This window comes from Sminthopsis crassicaudata, chromosome 2, assembly GCF_048593235.1.
Source record: "Sminthopsis crassicaudata isolate SCR6 chromosome 2, ASM4859323v1, whole genome shotgun sequence".
Classification (NCBI taxonomy): domain Eukaryota; kingdom Metazoa; phylum Chordata; class Mammalia; order Dasyuromorphia; family Dasyuridae; genus Sminthopsis; species Sminthopsis crassicaudata.
The window spans coordinates 467,420,574-467,443,249 of NC_133618.1; the positions used below are offsets into that span (position 1 = coordinate 467,420,574).

At 35.4% G+C, this 22,676-nt stretch overlaps 2 protein-coding genes across 7 annotated transcripts in view; both read right to left on the reverse strand.

The window, feature by feature from the left end:
- Nucleotides 1–5,242, reverse strand: part of GOLGA1 (golgin A1) — a 55,096-nt gene extending 49,854 nt beyond the window's left edge. The window contains exons 1-3 of one of the 4 annotated variants that reach the window (XM_074293071.1): nucleotides 4,685–4,824; nucleotides 4,418–4,495; nucleotides 2,728–2,818 (exon numbers count right to left, since the gene is read on the reverse strand). Coding sequence is in view for 2 of the 4 variants with exons in the window: in XM_074293069.1 (XP_074149170.1) it covers nucleotides 2,728–2,818; nucleotides 4,685–4,819 (226 nt within the window). In the remaining 2 variants the exon portion in view is untranslated. Of the gene's footprint in view, nucleotides 1–2,727; nucleotides 2,819–4,417; nucleotides 4,496–4,684 lie in introns of all 4 variants that reach the window. The other 3 variants (XM_074293072.1, XM_074293069.1, XM_074293070.1) reach the window with 3 other exon arrangements.
- A 4,271-nt stretch (nucleotides 5,243–9,513) lies between these two features.
- The window catches only part of SCAI (suppressor of cancer cell invasion), a 215,273-nt gene continuing 202,110 nt past the window's right edge, over nucleotides 9,514–22,676 (reverse strand). For all 3 annotated transcript variants that reach the window (XM_074293073.1, XM_074293074.1, XM_074293075.1), the window contains one exon: nucleotides 9,514–19,061. In XM_074293073.1, coding sequence (XP_074149174.1) covers nucleotides 18,912–19,061 — 150 coding nt within the window. In that variant the 3' untranslated portion in view covers nucleotides 9,514–18,911. The remainder of the gene's footprint in view (nucleotides 19,062–22,676) is intronic.

The following is a 22,676-nucleotide window of genomic DNA, read 5'->3' on the forward strand; positions in this document are numbered from 1 at the left end:
GATATTCCTGAATTGTCCAAAGAAGCAAAATCTTTATAACATCAGTCTGCAATTATAACAGTATGAGACATTCTATTCACTAAGAAGAAGAACTGTGCCTTACTGGACTAAATAAAAGGAGTACTAAAAAAACTCTTTAACTTCCAAACTAACATTAATCATAGTTATGGTCTGGAGAAAAATTTTGGCGTAAGAAAAACGTCAATGGAAACTAAAAATTGGAAATGTGTTCCAAAAAGTCATTAATGGTACATGAAAATATTCCTAGTTAGGAAGAAATCATACCTTTACTCCAAAATTTTCTTTCTTATGCAAAAATTCATTATTCCTTTAGCTTGCCTTACTGCATTCATTACTACTGCCTCTTCTTGGAGTTATCTTGTGCAAATGGATATATTTGCCTTATACTTCCATGATTATAAATTATTATAACCAGTAAAAGTTGCCTTAGTTTTCTAATCTTTAAAACATATGCTAAGTAATAACTCTTGTTATAACCTAAGAAGAAAAACACTCAAGTCAGAGTATTAGATTTACTGTTAATAGAATGTAAGGATATAAATTTTTTCCGATTCTAATCATAAAGTCACAAATATATAAAATAACTACATATACAGGTAGTTCAGGTAGTACATGATATCTTCAGTGTTCACTGGAAGCTAAGCTCAATCGTTTATGAAAAAAAAAAAACTTTCACAGCTTTAATAAAAAATAAAAATGTAAGAGAATTTGCTGACCATTTATGTTTACTTAGTTTATGAAAATCAGTGCTGATATACATAAACATCAACATACAAGTTTTTACTAAAGTTTCATCTTATTTCAATGATCAATGATTTTACTGACTTGGATGTTCCTTTCATCAACACAAACTGAAATTCTTCCAAGTTTTATGAGATTTCATAAACTGTTTTGGCCCCCAAAATTCATCACCTGGTAGGCAATATTTTGATAATTAGTTTCTGGCATTAATCTGGATTGACGCTCACGAAGGACTAACACATAGTCTTTAACTTGGCTTGAATTCAAATCAACATCAGTTCTGCTTTAAATGTTTCTGGCCTTCAGCTCTTCTGATGCAAGTACCACAGTGCAGAATAATGAAGAGATTGAGAATGTCCTCTCTTCCTAAGTCCTTAGACATATATTGCATGTATTTAGAAACCCAGGGTAGCTGAGCAGACAAAGGGTTACCATCTGAGTCAGGAAAACCTGGATTTATAACCTTTTTCCCACTCATACTAATGGTTTGATCTTAAGTCATTTAACTTCTTAGAGCTTTAGGTAGCTCTAAGACTATAACTTACAGATGAGTTGTCAATGTGCTTCAGGGGAAAGGAGTTTCTGAAGTGGGAAAGTTTCCCCACACTGATGACAATAAAAATTCAAACCAAAAAATTTTTTTAAAAAGAAGGTAGGACTTTTTGTGTAATTAAAGCAATCTATTCTAAATGATTTTTTTTTTCAAAATGCCTTTTTTTTTTTTAAAGGAACTGATAATATGCCTGAAAAGGTAAGACCCCTAAAAACAAACCTCTAATTCAGGTATTATCTAAATTATGACATAGTTTAAATGTTTTGCTTTTTAAGATTCAGGAATGTTGTATTTATTTTCTTTCTTTCTTTCTTTTTTTTTTTATTCATTTTTCCAAATTATCTCCTCCCTCCCTCCATTCCCTCCCCCCGATGGCAGGTAATCCCATACATTTTACATGTGTTACAATATAACCTAGATACAATATATGTGTGTAAATACCTTTTTCTTGTTGCACATTAATTATTAGCTTCCGAAGGTATAAGTAACCTGGGTAGATAGACAGTAGTGCTAACAATTTACATTCGCCTCCCAGTGTTCCTTCTCTGGGTATAGTTATCTCTGTCCATCATTGATCAACTGGAAGTGAGTTGGATCTTCTTTATGTTGAAGATTTCCACTTCCATCAGAATACATCCTCATACAGTATTGTTGTTGAAGTGTATAGTGATCTTCTGGTTCTGCTCATTTCGCTCAGCAATAGTTGATTTAAGTCTCTCCAAGCCTCTCTGTATTCCTCCTGCTGCTCATTTCTTACAGAGCAATAATATTCCATAACCTTCATATACCACAATTTACCCAACCATTCTCCAATTAATGGACATCCATTCAACTTCCAGTTTCTAGCTACAACAAAAAGAGCTGCCACAAACATTTTGGCACATACAGGTCCCTTTCCACTCTTAAGTATTTCTTTGGGATATAATCCCAATAACAGCAATGCTGGGTCAAAGGGTATGCACAGTTTGACAACTTTTTGGGCATAGTTCCAAATTGCTCTCCAGAATGGCTGGATTCTTTCACAACTCCACCAACAATGTATCAGTGTCCCAGTTTTCCCACATCCCCTCCAACATTCATCATTATTTGTTCCTGTCATTTTAGCCAATCTGACAGGTGTGTAGTGGTATCTCAGAGTTGTCTTAATTTGCATTTCTCTGATCAGTAGTGATTTGGAACACTTTTTCATATGAGTGGAAATAGTTTCAATTTCATCATCTGAGAATTGTCTGTTCATATCCCTTGACCATTTATCAATTGGAGAATGGTTTGGTTTCCTATAAATCAGGGTCAGTTCTCTATATATTTTGGAAATGAGACCTTGGTCAGAACCTTTACTTTTAAAAATATTTTCCCAATTTGTTACTTCCCTTCTAATCTGTATTTATTTTCTTACAAATTAATGAACCTACCAGAAAGTTTAGCCTCTAGTTTCCTTATCTGTTCATTTCTTCTAAATAGCTGGGATGAAAGGTCTTCTCGAGAACTGCTTCCATCAGAAGCCTGTCAAGTTATAAAGAACTATAAATAATTTCTGAAAATTATTATTCAAACATTTCTGGAGACTCAAATGAGGAATAATTTCACAGTAATTTGAGAAGTAAACACTGAATGAGAACTCAGACCCATCTACATTAGGCAGGACTATGCTGTTAACTGTGTGACCTTAACAGAGTCCCTGGGCTTCTCTAGGCTTGTTTTTCTTCCTGTAAAGTGGAAATAACACTACCTATGCTCATTTACTTTACAGATCTTAGAAAGGACTTGTGGGATAAGTAATATGGGCTTGAACCTCTATTTTAGAATGTCCCATAAGATATGTGACTCTTTCTTAGAATAGAGATTGCTTAGAAGAAATCCATTGTAAACTCATAGACTAATAGAATGTTAGTGATAAATGGGACCCTGAGATCATATATTCTCAGCTGTCTCACATTTGACAGGTGAGTAACATGAAGCCAAGAAAAGGGAAGTGACTTTACTCAAGATCTTAACTTAAAATGCCAAAGCCAAAGTACTTATATATGGGATAAAATATATTCAGCAACAATCAAAAAAGTAATTATTTCTTAATACTTTTTCCAAAGCATACAGTCCTAAAATGTGATGACAGCATAAAACAGGTATCATTTACTTTAAAGAAGGAGAAAAGACTAGGTCTGCAACTAAAAAAACCACTAAAATGATATTAGTAGAAATTCTTACCCAATAACTTAAACTGTAACACATTAGAGACAGGTATGGAGAACTTTACTGTTGTTAGTAAATAATTTGTTTTGGACATATATTTAATAGGGCAAATCAATTAAGTCAGAAGTTCCAAAGAGAGATATTTCCCAATTACAGTTTCTAAAAGACTTTTTATTGCAATACCCTTAGCCTTGATTTGTTAGATAAGACTGCACTTGCTGCAATCTAGCATCAAGGAAAAATAAGTCTCTTGCCATAGTGTTAGTATTGGTAACTATATCCCCCTGCCTGATGCACAAGTGTACTTGTATTTCCTGTTAATACCTGGTAGCCAATGCAAACTCAAATCTAGAAGCCTGCTATACCTACAATGTACAATAACAACCCACTGCCTTATAATTCAACCTAGGATCCAGCTGGCATAAAAATGGGAAGAGTCATCTGACTTGAAAGACCGCTTCAGTCACTCAACAAAGGAACTCTGTAATCCACAAGAATATCATTTCCTCAAATGCACTGACTTCTTACTTTTAGTGTTTTAAACTACAAATTAGTTTTAAGACTATAGATCCCACTCCACCTTTTCCAGTAAAGTCATAACTGACAAGTTTAGCAGTTCAATGAGAAGGAATATAGGGTATATAGATTAAACAGTTAATATACCTAGTCTATCTTTCAGTATTCAATGACATTCAAAATGAATATACCTGAGGAAATAATAGCTAGGGGCACACATTTTTCAGACTTTTAAGAAGAATGCGGAGAATATAAGGAATTTCAGAGTTGGAAGAGACCTCAATAGTCTTCTCTAGCCCCAATAGTAACTGACCAAAAATCCCCTCTAAATTATTCTGAACAAGTGGACATCCAACTTTTTATTTATTCAAAACCCCCAAGTGGGAATCTCATTACCTCTCAAGCCAGTCCATTCCAATTTTGGTCCTGTTAGGGAGGTTTTCCTTAACCTATAAGAGAGTGATCTGCTCACAACTAAGAGAAAAATCCCAGAATAAGATTGAGACTTAAACTGTTTAAATGGCTAAAATTATGAAATCCAATTAAAAAAACAAAAAACAAATCAAAAGAAAGCCCTTATCAAAACAATCCTATAGTATCAAAAAATATATATATCCAAAAGACCATAGGATAACCAAATAACCAAAAGTTAGAGTTACTTACAAAGTCATCTCCTGAGTCAGCCCCCACAGAAGCAACAGATTCCTTGCTGATAGACCTTGGGATTCGTGCAGCTCCTCCTGGCCGTGGTGCAATGGCAGCCTCCTCTGCAATCTTCTTTTTAAGTTTGGCAAACATTTTCCAGAATGGGGCTATCCTAGTTGACTCTTCCCCCCCACCTCCCACTAAACCAAAGTAATGAGGCCCTAGAATCTACTGGTGAATCACTGAAGGGCCATTAAGCAGCTCTCAGCAGCCAAAATTTCCATTTAAACCTGATGAACTTTCAAAACCCTCCAAGGGTTCAAGACATCACAGTATCTACACAAAGCAAAAAAGAGAGAGTTCTGAGTTGGGGGCACCTTTTTTTGGAGGGAGTTAAAGGTGAGGGGCAGGAGGGGGATAGGTCTGAACTTCAGGCTTCAAGATTTTAGATAATTAATAAAATACAGTTGTTACATGAAATTAACAAATATAAATGGAAGAAACTACTTAGGAAACTAAAAAAGCTATAATATATTTATTCAAATTACTTAAGGTAACCATGTTTACAAGCTGACCTAGAGAGCCATTTGTAAAATAACTATAGTTTGCAATTCAGTAGTGAAGGGACGGAACACAGACAGGCAAGGAACAGAGAGCTAAAAAATGATCAGAGGCATACATAGAAGCTCTGGATAGTTTTTAATTGGGTATCTCTATTTAAGACTAGTATCCCAGAAGTAAGCAGGTAAGCAATACCTGCATTTGGCAGGCATTTGGACCTTTATAAATTTTCAATTAATGTTACTAAATATGATTTTTTTTTCCTGAAGTAATCTCATAAGAATTACCCTAAACCATACTTTTTATTCCTGTGGCAGAAATAGCATATTAATATATCTCAGATTCAAATCTCTTTCCTCTCACTAGTCTGCAGAACATCAATACTGAGTTCTAATCATCACCTCTTATGCGTGAAGAATTATCATTGCCAAACTTTGTTCTGAGAATTTGACACAAATATGAAGACTATCTCTTTTACCACTCAATATTCATTTAAACTTGTGCATTTGGAAAAACTCCACAATCCATTCCCTTTAATTATTTTGAATTACCCACTCACCTCATATATATATACATATATATATATATGACATAAAATCAGCTTTCTTGTTACTGCATTCTGTCCTGTGTGAAGAAGGCAAAAACAAAATACATTTGTTGTTTCCTCTACCAACTTTAATTTAGAGGAAACATACATACAAATATATTGTACTATTACATTTCACATTTTAGTAGTCTGATCTGCCTAGTGCTTCTGTTGGCTGATTAAAAAATATTCTTAACTTTTTTTTTCCCCCACAGGATAATAGAACTTAGAGCTGGAATGGTTCATCAAACCCAATAGCCTCATTTTAAAGATAAAGAAACTAAGGCTCAGGAGGCAAAGTTTCATAGCTAAGTAAGCAGATTCAGGACTCAGTGCTGGATCTTGATTTGAAATCCAGAATTTTTTTTACTTTACTACATTGCTGTTAGTTCCAAATTTTACTTGTCAGGCTTCGAAGAGGAAAGAAAAAGACAAAAATAAAATAAGGCAGAATTCATTGATCAGGACGTACTTCCTAATTTGTTCTGTCAAGTCACAAAGGTCATATAATAAGCTGATTATGCTGCCTCGATGACCTGCTATTCTCTCCCAGGCTCACCTTTAGAATGCCCCGGAGAACTGCAGCCCTAAATTTAATGAAGCTTTTGGTCTAAAGAGCAAAACCCCCAAGTGGGAATGAACTGCTGACATTTACAATTCTGGAGCGCTCTCCCTCTTCCTTCATCATCTTTTCTCTCCTCCTCTATCAAGGGCTTTGCCAGCTAAATTCATAACTTAGGACTGAACGAAACCTCCTAAACAAATATAATCCAAACATGCCACTGTGCAAAGGAGGCAAGGGGCTTGCCCAACTGACAGAGGCAGAATCCAGAACTCGGGCCAGATCTTCTGAAAACAGACCCAGAACTACACAATCCATTGTCTCAAATTTAGAAATGAACAGGGATCGCTTCAGGACAAACAAGCTCGGCTTCCTGCACGATGGTGAGGGCCTTACAGGCCCGTCAGACCACCAAACCCACCCCGCCCCCACCACTTAACAGACTGGGAGACTGAGGCCTGGGGAGGGTAAGTGACTTGCCCAGGGTGACACCGGGAGGCGGTGGCAGGGTCAGGTCTGCAATGTAGTCCTCCTGGCTCCCAGGAGGGGGCTCCTTTGAGACCCGCAGGCAGACCAGCCCCCTGACTCCCAGAGTGAAGCAAGGACGGGGCGGAGAGCCGGCCCTGAAGGGCTCCTGGTGCGCAGCTCGGGGTCCTTTCGGGGGAGAACCCTCAGCCCGCCCGCTTGCCGCGGACACCGGCCTGACCAGCGACTCTTGCTCCGGGCCCGCGCACCTGTGGCTCGCAACGACTCGGCCAAAGCCCCTGTCTCCCAAAAGGAGGGGGGGTGGCGGCAGCGGCAACTTCCGGAACCCAGTCCCTAGCGCCCCAGCGGAGGTGTCAGCAATACCTCCGAGGCGACAGCAGCCCCGGACCCGGAAGCGCGGCAGGCGGCGCCGGAAGTGACTGTGACGGCCCCAGCGCTTCGAGAGCTCTGCGCATGCGTTACAGTCCAGCGAAGCGGCTAACTTTTTTCCTTCTTTTCTCCTCATTACCTATTTTCTGATTGAGTAGAGAGGGAATAGATCGTGGCGCGAGCCTGGCAAAGACTGTTAAACGTAAGCGCTCCCTCCTGAGCGACTAGGCGCGTGCGCGGGAGGGCTGGGCCACGTCAGAGAATTGGAACGCGGCGTCCTCGGTCTCGGAGAGGTTACCGGGGTTTCAGTGACGTGCCTCGGAGGAAAGAAAAGGAAGCGTTCCTGTGGAAAAAGCGCTGGACTTCAGTTGGCCCATGTGTAAAAAAATGGGATAATCGTTCATAGTACGGCCACATTGCTTATACAGGAATGCAATGGTCTGGCCATTCTGGAAAACACTTGGAAATGGTGCAGAAAGAATCACTAAACTCAATCGATGTTTTATATAACTATTTTTTCGACAAAAGATGGGAAAATGCACCTTCGTCCTCCTTTACAAAGGGGTGGAAAAACAGGTATTAAAGTGCATACTTATGATTTTTCTTTTTAAAAATGCTTTATTACAAATATTTTTCCCTCGGAGAAGGGAAGAAGGAATTCTTTATAAAGATACCCATAAAATTTAGAAATACCTGCCTCACCGCCCATTGTTACAGCCAAATTGTTCTTTTCTAAGACCTGTCGGAAGTGTAAGTTGAGCTCTTGGCACAAATTAAAAAAAAAAAATAATAATAAGTGCTAATGAATTCCATGTTTGTCTCTGAATAGCACACAGAGAACAGTCAACCTGACAAATGTTCACGGAGTACCAACTAAATCCAATGCGCTGTGTTCGGTGATTAGAAGTAAAGAAGAAAAGCAAAAGGCCCTTCAATCTAATGAGACGTGTAATATTTACTTGACACTGAGATTTGCAAAGCATTTCAACACATGCTACTTCATTTGATACAACGCTGTGAAGTAGGTGCTACTATTATCCTCATTTTACAAATAAGGAAATTCAGATTGAAAGAGGTTAAGGTCATGCAGCTATTAAATTCAAGGGGCAGGATTTTAATTCAGATCTTCCTTACTCCAAGTCCAACAGCCTTATCTATCCACTGCCTACCTAGCCTCCATACACAAGTAGAATTATGTCAGATAGAAAATGGGGTAAAGGAGTGAGACAAAATTGAGTCAAGAATTACAAACAACTTTCTGAGGCTGGGGAAAAAATAAACTGGGGTCCAGATGTAACCTTTGGAGATAGATTTCAATAGTCAGAGCTGGTTGGATGCTTCCGGCATTCATATTGATAATTTTAATTCATGATTATCATGTCAGGGAAAGAGGGTGTTCAGTCATTGGTATAAAAGGCAACTTTTAGCAATTTAGTTTGGCACCTCTTTAGCAAACTTGTAACTAACTTCCCTCTCTAGATTCAGACTGGCATTTGGTATTTCATTGAATGAAAGGTTAAGTCATTTATCCTAGGGACATTAAGCCAATAAGTGGGGAGATTTGGAAGTTTCTGAATCTAAGATCATCTTTCTAGTCACTGCCCCTCAAAGTCTCTTATTATTTTGTGGGGGGAGAGAGAAGAATTAGGTGACAGTTAAATGGTGTGTAACTCTGGATTCTGGAAGACTAAACACAGAATACAAGCTTAAAAATATGTTAAGCTAGAAAGATTCTGGATCTCAGTCTAGTAAAAGATACCTTTTCTGTTGTCATAGCACCAGGCATCAGCTAACTAGATGCTAACAAAAGTCTGGCCACCAAGGAATGATTTTTTTTTTGTTGTTATAGTTTTTTATGAAACCATGTATTAATATGGAAATTGTGGGTGTGGGTGATCTCTCAGTAGAGGGAATATTTAACACAAATGATATCACAGATTTTTTCAAGAATTTGAATTAAGTGAGAAATTCAGAATCGTGGTGTCTGACAATCTGACAAAGAGCCAGCACTTTAAGCAAATATGTTTATTTTTATATTGATAGTACATATAATATACGTGTGGATTCCAGATACAAAATTCATGTACAATAATAGTTCACAAATGATGAAGGTAGTCACATTCCTAGAGAACATTTATCAATGAGAAAATAGCTTTAATACACTGACAGCAAAAATCAAACCCTCCATAATCTTGTTTTTCAATGCAATATAAACAGTACGATACTTAGCTTTTTTTCAAGCACCCTGAATGTGATAGATGCTTTTCAAAAAAACAAAATCCAGGAAAGACACGGTCCTGCTGCCATTAACTCTGTAGAATCACAGTGGTTTTTTTTTTTGTTTTTGTTTTTTTTTAACTTTTGAGTTCATTTACTGAAATACATGGGTGAAAGGAGTGAAGCATAGACTATGAAATAGCAATAGTAACAAATTTAAGAGCTGGAAAAGTTTATCTAATGGGATGAAACAAACCGGAAACATTTGTTTAAGAGTATGGCTTAAGCAACTGATTTGCTTCAATATACAAGGCCTATACAACATCACAAATGTAAGATATCAGATTTTCATGTCAAATATATGAACTGGTACTGACAAAGCAACATTTTCTTAGTTACTGGTAGCAATATTTCCTCAAAATTGAATCTGACAACACATTGTGAAATGAATGAATCCAGATAACTGCCACCTGATAAGACTAAGTTAATGGGCTTGATTTTTCAAGTCATTTTTAAAAAATACATGATTCCTTAAAGTTTTAACACAAATGAGCAAACAAGACAATGTATCAAAGATTACAGAGACTGTGAATGCTAAGTAGGTTCTTACACTTACAGTTACATCATATGCACTACAGACTTGCAGCACTTAAAAAAGGATTGAAACATGTAAAAATTTTTTGTGCTTCAGTCTCTTCTGGAGAGCTCCTAAAAGATATATAGGTGTATAATCCTTATAACTTGTTCCACAATTCAGAAACATTTCAGTTACAGACAAGTATTTGCCACAGTAAAAAAAAAAAAAAAAAAAATTATCACTAGGAAATCAAGTTATCATGATTTCCAAATATAATTATGTATATAAACAAAAAAAATGTATTACTGTCTAATAACCACAGTATGAGGAAAAAGTTCACAATAATTTCTATGAAAAACAGATGCAACTATATTTTTAGTTATTACATGGCTATTTTGAGGTTTAATGAGTTTTACATGAATGAGGTAAAATCTCAAATTATTCCATGTAGACTCTGGTGTACTATGAAGAACACTAAAGACAGTCAAATAACCCATGTTTTAATCCCTTGTTTATTACATTTGTGGTCTTAGACAAAATCCTGATGTCTGGCCTTGTTTCCTTACCTTAAAAAGATGAATATTTGCTCTACTTATGCAAATATAAGGGATGATAATCAACAGCCTGAACTTACTGTCCCTCAACAGGTTAAGCTATTGCTGATTCCTTAAAACATTAGGTTCTAGACAGTTGATTAGGCCCAATCATCAAGATAAAGGTAGATAACCCAAATATACGTGACAGCATATTTCATTGTCATCTTGCCAACTGAAACCTAAATATTGAGAAAAAGCTCTGGCAAGGTGGATAAGAGCTGGACTTAGGAGTAATCAAAGGTTAGCTAGACTTGTCTCAAATATTTTTAGTAACCCTGGGTCAGTTGCTTAACCTTTCATTGCTGTCAGCTACTCCTTAAGAGTATGCATTGCAAAACAAATGCTCTTTGCACTCATATGGAAGGTACCCTAAGGAAGCTCCCTAATATGGTAAAATAAATGGTGGAAAAAAAAAAGTTTTTCAGAATCTATGTTCCCCATTACTTAAGGTCTTTCTATCTCTATAACAATTTTCAAAATTTTTGATCCATTTTCTCATATGTTCAATGGGCTTAATAACTACATTCTTTATTTCATAGAGTTGTTGAGAGGAACTGTTTCATACATCTCCAAGTATTAAAAGTAGAAATGTAAGTTATTCTTTCTCTTTAGAATGGTTTACTGATCAATAGCAAGTTCCATGGAAAGAGAAAGCACCCATAGATCCAGGAATGAGAATTTAAATGACTCTATAAAGAATGCCTTCAGGTCAGAATAAAAAGCCATGAAAGAAAAGTACTAAAATATTACTTTAGAGGCATAAATAAACAATGCTACATAACGATAATATAAGAAATAGCTTTTGATCATGAATCATGAAAAAGAAAAATCCTCTTTTCTTGCTAACCTAGTCTCAGGGATTGCTTCTCACCCAAAACAGCCTAAAAGGAACTTATTAGGCTATCTTTTTGCAATTTCTTTAATATGTTTTAAGGAAGAAAAAATGGAGGATATATTGGGTAAATTTATTTTAACAAAATTATCTTTTCTATTCAGAATTCTCTCCTCTGGGGTTATCAACTTCCATTCTTAAATGCTGGCTTATTGTATCAGTATGTTCAAGAAGATTTAAAATATGTAGAACAAAGCAGTGGCATTTCTTAAGTTTTCAAACACTGGGAAAGGAGAGGATTCAGAATAGTCCTAAAAGCAAATGGAAATTAGTAAGGTGAAAAAAACTAACAGTTTTAAGATCTCACTTCCCAGAATAAGATTTAAGTTTTTTCTTTATAAATTCTTTAAAGTTAGTTTGAAAATGGTATAATATCATAGGGCAGGTAGGTAGTGCAGTGGATGAGGATTGAGTAAATAGAGAATTAGGAAGACCTGAGTTCAAATCCAACCATAGTCCGTTACTAGTTAGTGTGTGGTTAGTAAGTGAACAAGACTGGGCAAGTCTCTTAACTCCAACTGCTTTAGCCGCCCTCCCAATAATATAGTATTTAAGGAGCCTAGTTATATATTTTATTTATGATATTGGACCCAGAAATCCCCAGTGCTTTTTACTCTATGTAAGTGGTTACTGATTTTAGGATATCAACCATGTCCAGTAAATGAAGAAAAAATTCACAACTGAAAATTAGTTGGCAGACCAAAAATAACTTTAAAGGAAAAAGAAGAATCTACCATGAAAACATTTTATGTTTTAAAAATGTCTTTTTTATCAAACTGACAAAATAAAAGAAAACATTATGTGAAATTTAAAAATATTTCAATCAAGTGTTCAAGTAACATTGTCAAGTAGAAATGGAAACACTAAAAAAATATCTACTGTACAGCAATTTAGAAATGAAAAATAAAATCAATAATCAAAAGCATAAACATGTTTCATATATACAGTTTCAAATAAAATGTTTCAATGCTGCAGAAAATCAGTCCCACTTAACTTATTTTTATTTTCCTAAAGGTATTTCCTCCACACTTTTTCTTAATAGTTTTTTCCTTGCTACTCAATAGGCAACTGATTTTATTTATGTATACACATGCCCATGCACATATACTGCTTTCCCCATTCTACAATAGTTTTATGTATACAAACCCCAATGAGGCCACAATGAGACATTATGATTTTCAGATTTTTCACTCAACTGCAAGAAGAACTAGTAAAAAGGAAAGAAGAATCAGTATTTGGGAGGAAATGGAGGAGGTAGCACCTACATTTACGAAGTACTAATTTATAAAAGTACAGAAAACTATAAGAAAGGAAAGACTTGTTTTCCTAGGGTATGGATTTCAAATTTGTGCTCTACTAAATGCAAAAAATAAGAACTAGCCTTCCAACTTTTGGGCCAAAGGAATTATCAGCTTATCTACCCAGTACTTTTTATAGTTACTGTTCGCAAAAGAAAATCCATATAAAAGGCAAATCATTTTCATTAAATAAAATATCCCTCACTTTTTTGGTATTCAATTGCAATGTTTTACTTTTTCTTACAGAAACAAAATTCGAATTAAATACTTGCACTAATTTGCAGATATGTGAAATTCTGAAATTTCTTTATTAAGAACAAAAAACTGCTAAGTATTTGAACCATCACTTTCAATTATATTTTGTAACTGAAAATATTGCAAATGTTGCCTGTTAGCACAGCAAAAAACAAAACAAAAAAACAGCAACAAAACCAACTAACAATTTGGGAAATAAATTTTTTTCTCAATAAAAGGGAGTTGATTGATGTTTTATCTTGTAAAAATTACAACTAATCTAAATTTCTATAATGAAAGCACTCAAATGCAAAGCAAATACTGAGCATCTCTTGAATTATTCCATGCAAATATACATGCTGTCTAAAGATGGTGGTATCTTTCAAATCATTCAACACTGCATGACCAACTGTATTCCAAGGTCTAAAATGGACAGAAGATCACAAAGCTATCCATTATTCTTGCTGTAGTCCAGTTATTTTTTTTCCTCTTCAGTTCTGGATGGTTATCAACAGCAATATCTGGCATACTACATACTACATACATCACTGGGGGACCCAATTTCAGCTCTCATGGTGTTATCCAAATGAAGATACTAAATGGTTTCACAGAGAATCCAACTTATACACTATTTCTTTCTAATTATTGGAGACTGGCATTGTTTAATCTAAACACACCTAATACTAATTTAAGTGGTATCCAATTGCTATTTCTGATCTAATCAGAAGGATCTAAAATGAAAAAATGTCAAGATGGGTATACCCACAATTGCTGTAGGTACAGACTGCTTCAGAACAAGCAGAAACTGGTGAAATTGCAGCTCATCTACCTTAAGCACTTTTTCCTAGGGCTGCCCCGAGAGTAGAAGCCAGAAAATAGCAAATGTCCTTTTCCCTGCCTCACCAAGATGCACACAGATAAAAACAAACCACAGGAAAAAAAGAAAAAAAAATTAAATCCAGTATCAGGTTTCAGTGCAGTTGGGAAATAATTTTCCTTTTTTAAAGAACAAGTGACCTTTCATATATTCATCTAATCATCTTGGTTTATGATGAAATTAAATGTTATCCACACTCCCATAACAAAGTACCTAATGGGTAATCCACTAAGTACAAATTATACCTCTTGAGATCAGGAAATAAGAGACTAATACAGTACCAGCAAGTGCCCCCATTTAAGATGTGAATCATTTCAGATACCAAGTCTCCAGATATATTTCACAAACTTAACAAAAACTTACATGAGAATTCCTGATTATTTCCAAACTGTGAAAGAAGGGCTCTTTTGCTGAGATTGTCTGGTTCTAATTTTAATTTCCAATTATTGACCCAAACACGAGCCCCTCAAAATAGAGGCTCTTGAAAGGATTACAGCCACCACCTTTATAAGCACAGCATGAACGATGCCATTTTGACGTCCTCAATGAACAAAAATAGATTCATGCCACAAGAGCCATGTGGTATATAATATACACATATCACTTCATACCAATGTATTTACAAATATATACACATATACATACATGTACACACCCAAGATTGCATCAAGCATCACAAAAATATATATACGTATATACCATTACAAGGAAAAAGATTTAAAATAAATAATGGCAATCATAGAATCATAGTCCCTCAAAAGGATACTGCGTACTTTCTCAACACGTGAATGCACACACACACACACATACACACACACACACACACACACACACACAAGCATATACAAACCCACTCAACATGCCATAATCAACTAATAGGAAAGCCTTAGTATCATTCATATCAAAGTCAATATAACTTGGGTTACCTAAGTCTGTTACTGGAGCAAACTGCATGAACCAGCTAAAAAGAAGTACCCCACAAATCTAGTTATCTGTTCTATACTTAGTATGCTTTTAAATCCTGGAACTGAGTAGGGCTACACAGAGTGGTGTTTATAAATTTCTGTCGAATACAATGGAACACACCTCATTCTGATCAGGGTTAGCTGCATGCAACTTTGGTGCCAGTTCTCCCACAAAGAATTGTCAACACAATCTAATGCCCTCTTAAAGGCAATCAATTACACAGAAAATAATTAACTCACAGTAAGCAGGGCTAACTGGCAGGGACAGATGTATGACAGAAAGGAACTGGTTGAGAAAGTTCGATTACTGATCTATCCGCAGGACCCACTCCAAATCAGGTGTGGTCCTTCCATCTGTGCCACACAAACACAATATAATTCTTATCTATTTCAGGGAATTAAAACACAAGAAAAAAAATGAGAAATGAATCCTATGAGAGAGAAATTAACTGGGACTCAAGTAATTTACATCTATAGACTCTAAAATGTTTCAGCTTAGTAAAACTTATGGAAGGTACAAAAAAGGTTAAATGTGCTATGCTTTTTCAATTTTTAATGCCGAGCTCCTTTCTTTTTAGGAAATACACTTCAAAAAAGATTGCCCTGCTAAAAATAAATCCATGCAATTTTAAGTATGTCACTTTACTCCTAAGCAAAAAATAAATAAATAAATAACTTGCATATGTGTGTTTCTCAATTTCACACAACTGTTTTTGAATCAGTGTTTTGTGCAATTTGACCAAAACAAACAAACAAAAAACACCTCACAAGTTCTAAAGCAAGTGCCACAGCTAAAAATTGCTAAAAAAAATTTTCTTTTCAAAAAGATACTAATTTTTTTTTTTCAAAAAGATACTATAGAAGTGTATATAGCCTAGTGGAAAAAAAATGCTGGGATGATAGTTAAAATTTCCTAGATTCTGAATCTGGCTTCAGCACTAAACATGTGATTTTAAATGAGTATCAAAGACTCAGGGGTCCAGTTTCTTGTTTCTTTACCTGGAAAAACAGGAATAATACATATCTTATTTGCCTTAAAGTTATAAGGATAAAATATTATTACCAATTAATTGAAAACATCATACAAATATCATTATTACTATAGTTATTATGAAAATTAGTAGTGATAAAACTATTGTGCTTAAAATTTATTTTGTGGAGCCCTGATTTGTAGTTTTTAGTATGTTTCTAATCTTTTCATGATCCCTCTCAATATCCATTTAGAGATCAACTATTAACAAAAGAAAACCACTACAAAACAGCAAAATGTATTTTAACCCAAGGAGCAAAATTGTGCATCAATCTTTGTTAGAATAAACGTGCTTACATGAGCAGTCCTTATTGCTTGGTTATTGACCCTGGTTGAAGATTTCTAGCATAGGGACATGGACTGCTTTTGGAGCATGAAAGATAGTGTTTATGCATTTAAATTATAAGTATTTGCTCAGAACATCATTCTCTTTTTGAAATAAGAAACTGTCTTAGAATTATAGTGCTGGAAGAGACCTCAGGGAGCACCTAGTACAACTTCATTTTAAAATAGAAAACTAAGACCAGGTAGAAGTGACTAAAAGTTCAGTATGAATCAACTGAATGACATGGCAACCAACAACAAATACTGCAATCTCTGGATTGTATTTACAAAAACAGCACAGTATTCAGAATGATGTACTCTGCCCTTGTCAGCATGCATGTATTGAGTTCCAGGTACCACATTTTATGAAGGATATTGACAAATTGGAATACAGATAGAGGAAGGTAAATGGAATGGTGAGAAGACGTCAGAATGTGCCAGAGAAGATATAAGTGATGTTTAGCTAAGAGAAGAGGCCAGGCTCAAGGATTTAGTTTTGTTCTCCCCAATTCTCCAAGGCATAAGTAGAAGCATTAAATGGAAGTTACAAAGACAAATTTAGGCTTTACATAAAGGAACACTTTCTAATAGTATGAGCAGTCCAAAAGTAGGATGAGTTGCCTCAGGAGGTAGTTGGTTCAGTGTCCCCAGAGGTTTTCAAGTGAAGATCAAATCACTACTTGTTGGAGAAATTGTAGAAAAAAATTCATTTTCAAGCATGGGTTGGACTAAATGACTTCTGAGGTTCAAATCAGATTTTATTTTTTGCTTTAGTTGACCAAAGGCATGGTCCTGGAAGTCCAGGCTCCTGGTTTTGAGAATAGTGTTCTTCATATACACAACACAATTAGAATACTGCTTTGGGTAAGCTGTCTTTCAAACCTTACCAAAATGGGAAATGTACTAAGGACATCTGTATCTCAAAAGTTTGTTTATTTTTTTTTTAATAACCCCTGACTTGAGTTCAAGGGACCAATGCCATCCAGTTTCTAAGTTCTCAGTGCCAGGCAAAAAGCATTACAAAATGGAAACAATTATTCAAAAAATCATTCTTATCTGAGAAGGAAAAGAGATCCACTAAACACTGAATTATTTCTTCAAAATAATTCATTTTGTATACTTTAAAATTCTAAAGTTTGCAACTATTACCTAATCCTTCAATATTTCAGAGAAGAAACTGGCAAATTAGATTTACTTTCTGAGGAATATAAAACAGATTAACACAAACTGGCATGACTCTAAACAAGGTGAATAAGACCAAGGGCCTAAGTAAACAAAATAGGGTATAAATAACAAAAGTAATCACTTGATTTGTTTCTTTCTAGGCTGAGGGAGACAGCACATAGGTTTATCCAGATGATATTAATGGGCATTTTGGCTAATCAATTTTCTGTTATATGCTTTAGGCTTATAATATAGTACAATTAAAAGAATACAATCCCACATAATTCTAATGAGGGGAAAAAAGGTTGATTCCTTGCTGGTGCCAATAGAATAATGAATAGAAAACAGAAAGAAACAAAACCCTCTCTAGCAACCTTCCCTAACACCCCACAAAAAAGTGTGTGTGTAGATATAAAAGGTCCCCTATATATTCAATATTAATTTTCCCTCATCAGGTTTTTCTCCCTTCTTCCTTATATTCAAAAGTAATGACAGCCCTACATTTGAAACTATACAGATTTGGAGCTGGGCACAGGCAAAATTAAAACTTCCTTCTTTTTCTACTTGCATCCTTGTGCCTAGAGAAGTCACAGATAAAAACTCAGTTTACAAATTTGGTCCTACTAAGTAAAAAGTTATATTCACATTTTTTCTGCCAACACCAATGTACTGTAGAGCCAATAACCATGACATTATGACATGTTGCTAGAGAGGGTTTGTTCTTCAGACTTCACTATTTGAGATGTGTTTTCAAATGATTGGCAATATGAAAAAGAGTTAGAAAATAAGACACATAAATGTGGTGACAGAAAAAGCTACATATAACTAACACATTGTCACGTACCACTTCAAATTTTCAAGAAAATTCAAAGCTGCAAATCCTTCTCCATAAGATCTAAAAATCTGGTAAAGTTTAAAGAATATAAATGATGAAAGGAAACAAATTATATCAATTCAAAGAATCAGTCTTTTTTCCCTCTTTAAATAATGATATTGAGTGAAAACAAGTGTTATGGAAGGGCTATGTTTTTGTTTTTCCTAGTATTGGTCTAAGTTGATTTGGTTCACCTTTGTGAACAATTCTACATTTTTCCAAATCCAGGCTGTTCAGGATAAAATATCACTGTTAGATTTTTCTCATCATACAAAAATAAATGATTTATTCTTCTCTGGGTGAGAGTGGTTACTGATTATGTGTTTGAATTTAGGACCAGTTGTTGAAGCTGGGACTCTTCAACCCCTAAATGACAACAAAACAACAACAACAACAACAACAACAACAACAACAACAACAACAACTTTCTGGGTTATTCTAGCTTTTAAAAGATCGCAAAGATTGAATTACAAAAGTTACCCTATCTGTCAGAAGAATATTATTTTGAGTTGTCTGTAAAATGGTGGTCCTAAATTTAAAAATAAAATTTAATGCCACTATGTATCATCACATTAAAAAACTGCACCATTTAAAATTTGTGGCTAATGAAACACAGTTTCAACTAGAGTTCAATTAATAGTCATCTATAGTATTCTCAAAGAAAACATTTCGCACATCCAGGATGGACGCCAGCTCTAAAATGTGCTTCTGAAGATGAGGATTTTCAACTGTTTCATCCCTTGGCAGCTGAGGATATGTTTCTGGATAATTTCGAGTTTCCTGCTAGATAAAGTAGAGGAGTAAAATATTATGGTCTAATAAAGAGAAATCATACACAAAAATTAATTAATATGAGTAACTGCATTTCAGGCTAAGGACAATAAATTATATCTCATCTTTCCATATATACAGGAAAAAAGTTCCTAATACCTATTTTATTCATTCATGCACTCATTAAATATCTTTTTTCTCTTTACTATTTAACAAGGCAACAAAGAAACAAAAATGAACAAGGCAACCTCTCCAAGATGTTTATAATTTAGTAGGGGAGACATTAAAATTATCCCAACAACAATAACAATATCTTGAAGGATATGATTAGATGTAATTAAGGGCATTATCAAGTGCTACAGAGATTCATAGGATAACACTTGATGTCAGACTAAAAAGGCTGCATTTGAACAACTTTTTGAATAATGGGAAGCATTTGAATAGAGTAGTTTGGTTGTGCTGTAATGCAGGACATTAGTGGGTGGTGAGACTGGAAACTGAAGACTGGACTAAGGGAAAGCCTTAATATAAGATTGAAAAGTTTGGGTTTGGAGAAGGGAAATGACATGATGAGAACTTTCTTCTAAAGAGTTTAAATAAGGAGACCCATGCAAAATGGATTGATGAAGTGAAAAACCAACCATGTGCATGCAGTAGAGAGAAGAAAGAAAGGAAGACTGAATATATTACAGTAAGGAAAGCTCATAGTAACTAGGATAGGAAGGGTAAAGAACTAGAAACTACAGTAATAAACTGAAGAAGTTTTAAAACTCTAATGTGATTAATAGGAGTCTTGCTAGCCATAACAGAACTGTATTTAACAATCAAAATTACAACCTTTGGAGGTAGTAAATCTATAGTGTTCTGTGGTTTTTAAGTTTAACTACAATCTTGTATATAACATCTTGTTACAGAAAAATTTGACAAGCCAAAAAATTAGGCTAAATATAAAGAACTCTAAGGAACTTATTTGTGGTTTTTAATGTAGGAAAAAGAGCCAGAGAATCAGTAGAACTACTTTAAGATCATTATATAAAAGCCATACTCAGGGGCACAGCCAAGGTGGCGGAGAGGACATAAGCTTCATTCTGAGCTCCCCTACCTCACTACTGATTACCAGATTCAGCCTCTGAAATAGTGCTTGATGGGTAGAATCCATGAACATTGGGAGTATAACAAATTACCAGCTGAAGATAATCTGGAAGATTGACAGAAAAGGTTTGTCCTGATTGGGCAGGAGGAGGCCAGCACAGGCTGGGAGGCAGAACATGGAGGCCAGTGCACACTGAGAGGAGGTGGGGAGGGACCAGGGTGCAGTTTGGGGGAGCAGGTGGAGAATTTGCAGGGAAGACCCTACCACAGACTGGCTGCTTTGCTTTGATTGTAGATAAGCAAAGAAGTTACACAAATACCAAAGGTAGAGTGTACCCCCCAAAACATCAGAGTTTAATAGGACCTGGTGACACCCACCCAGCACATGGAGTGACTGAACACAATCACAACCAGCCGTAGGATCACTCTGCAGCAAGCAGCTGCTCTTCCACAGTGTGGTGGTAGGATATTTGTCCCTGTTCTGCAGAGGAAGCTGGGAACCTTTTGCCCTAAAGGTAGACCTCAAGGGCTTTAAAAAAAAAATGAGTGGGGCGGCTAGGTGGTGCAGTGGATAGAGCACCAGCCTTGAAGTCAGGAGGACCTGAGTTCAAATCTGGCCTCAAACACTTAAGACTTCCTAGCTGTGTGACCCTGGGCAAGTCACTTAACCCCAACTGCCTCAGCAAAAAAAAAAAAAAGTAAAAAAGCAAAGCAAATTCTAATTATAGATAGCTTCTATACTGAAAGAGAACAGACTTCCAGCCCTGAGAAGACTAATAGCAGACAATCTCCAGACAAAACCCCAAAGGGGGATATAACTTGGTCCCTATCCCACAGTGCTCTTCTAGAAGAAATTAAAAAAGATCTTAAAAGAGAGCTAGAAGAAAAATAGGGAAAGTAAAGAGAAGCTCTGCAAGAGAGTATGGAAAAGCCATATAACTCATTAAAAGAAAGATTGGAAAAAAGAAAACAACTCCCTGAACTGTGAAATAGAAAAGGTAAAGAACTCCAGGGAAACAGAATTTGTGAATTGGAAAAGATAAAGAATTCCCAGGAAAGAAGGATTTGTGAATTGGAAGAAGAAAATAACTCATTAAAAAAAATTTTGTGAAATGGAAAAAAATTCCATAGAACAAAACAACTCATTTAAAAAACTCAATTGGAAGTATACAAAAAGAAGTAAAAAAAAGTAAATGAAGAACATAACTCATTAAAAATCAGAATTGAACAAATGGAAATGAATGATTCAATGAGACATCAAAAATCAGTTGAGTAAAACAAAAAAAAAAAAAAAGAAAAAAATAGAAAAAATGTTAAATATCTACTTGAAAAAACAACAGACCTAGAAAACAGATCTATGAGAGATAATCTGAGGATTATTGGATTTACTGAAAATTATGATGAAAAAAAGAGCCTAGACATTATTTTTCAGGAAATCATCATAGAGATGTAATAGAATCAGAAGGTAAAATAGACACTGAAAGAATTCATTGAACACCTTCTAAAAGAGACCCCAAAATAAAATCTCCAAAGAATATTGTAGCTAAATTTCAGAACTATCAGATTAAGGGGAAAATATTAAAAGCAGCCAGAAAAAAACAATTCAAATACCCAGTGGCCACAGTAAGAATCATTCAGGATTTAGCAGCTTCCACTTTAAAGAATTGAAGGTCCTGGAATCAGCCCTGATATTCCAACAGGCAAAAGATCTTGGAATGCAGCCAAGAATAAATTACCCAGATAAGCTGAGCATTTTCTTCCAGGGAAGAAGATGGACATTCAATACACAGGTGAATTCCATTTATTTCTAATGAAAAAGCCAGAACAGTATTTCTGTTACGGGAATACATAAAGAGTGCATGTATAATTTGATTTTATTGTTATAATATTTTTAAAAAGGGAATTAGAAGTGAAAAGGGAATTATCAGGAAAAAGGGGAAAGTGGAAGTAAAAAGAGGGAAATTACTTCTCACAAAGAGGCAAAGGAAATCTATCATAACAGAGGGAATTAAGGGAGGAGGAGGAACATTGTGTGAATCTTACTCTCATCAGATTTGATTCAAAGAGAAAATAATTGACATATTTGGTTTACAGAGAAACTTCTCTCACCTCATTAAAAGACGTGAGATGAAAAGGGAAAAGGAAAAGGAAAAGGGTAGGTTAAATAGATGGGAATACAGAAATAGTAAGGGAAAGGTATGAGAAAGGGGGAGTGACTCAAAAGGGATAGGAGGGAATCTAAAGAGGGAGAGCTGCGTGAGGCAAGTGGTGCCCATAAGTTTAATATAGGGGAGAGGAGTAATGGGTGAAAGAAAAAGAAAAATATAATCTGAGGATAATAAGATGGCAGGAAATACAGAATTAGTAGTGTTAGCCATAAATATGAATAGGATGAACTCTCCCATAAAGCGGAAGCAGATAGCTGACTGGATCAAAAGCCAGAATCTTAAAATATGCTGTTTACAAGAAATACACTTGAAGTAGGGCAATACATACAGAGTAAAGGTAAAAGACTGGAGTAGAATTCTATTATGC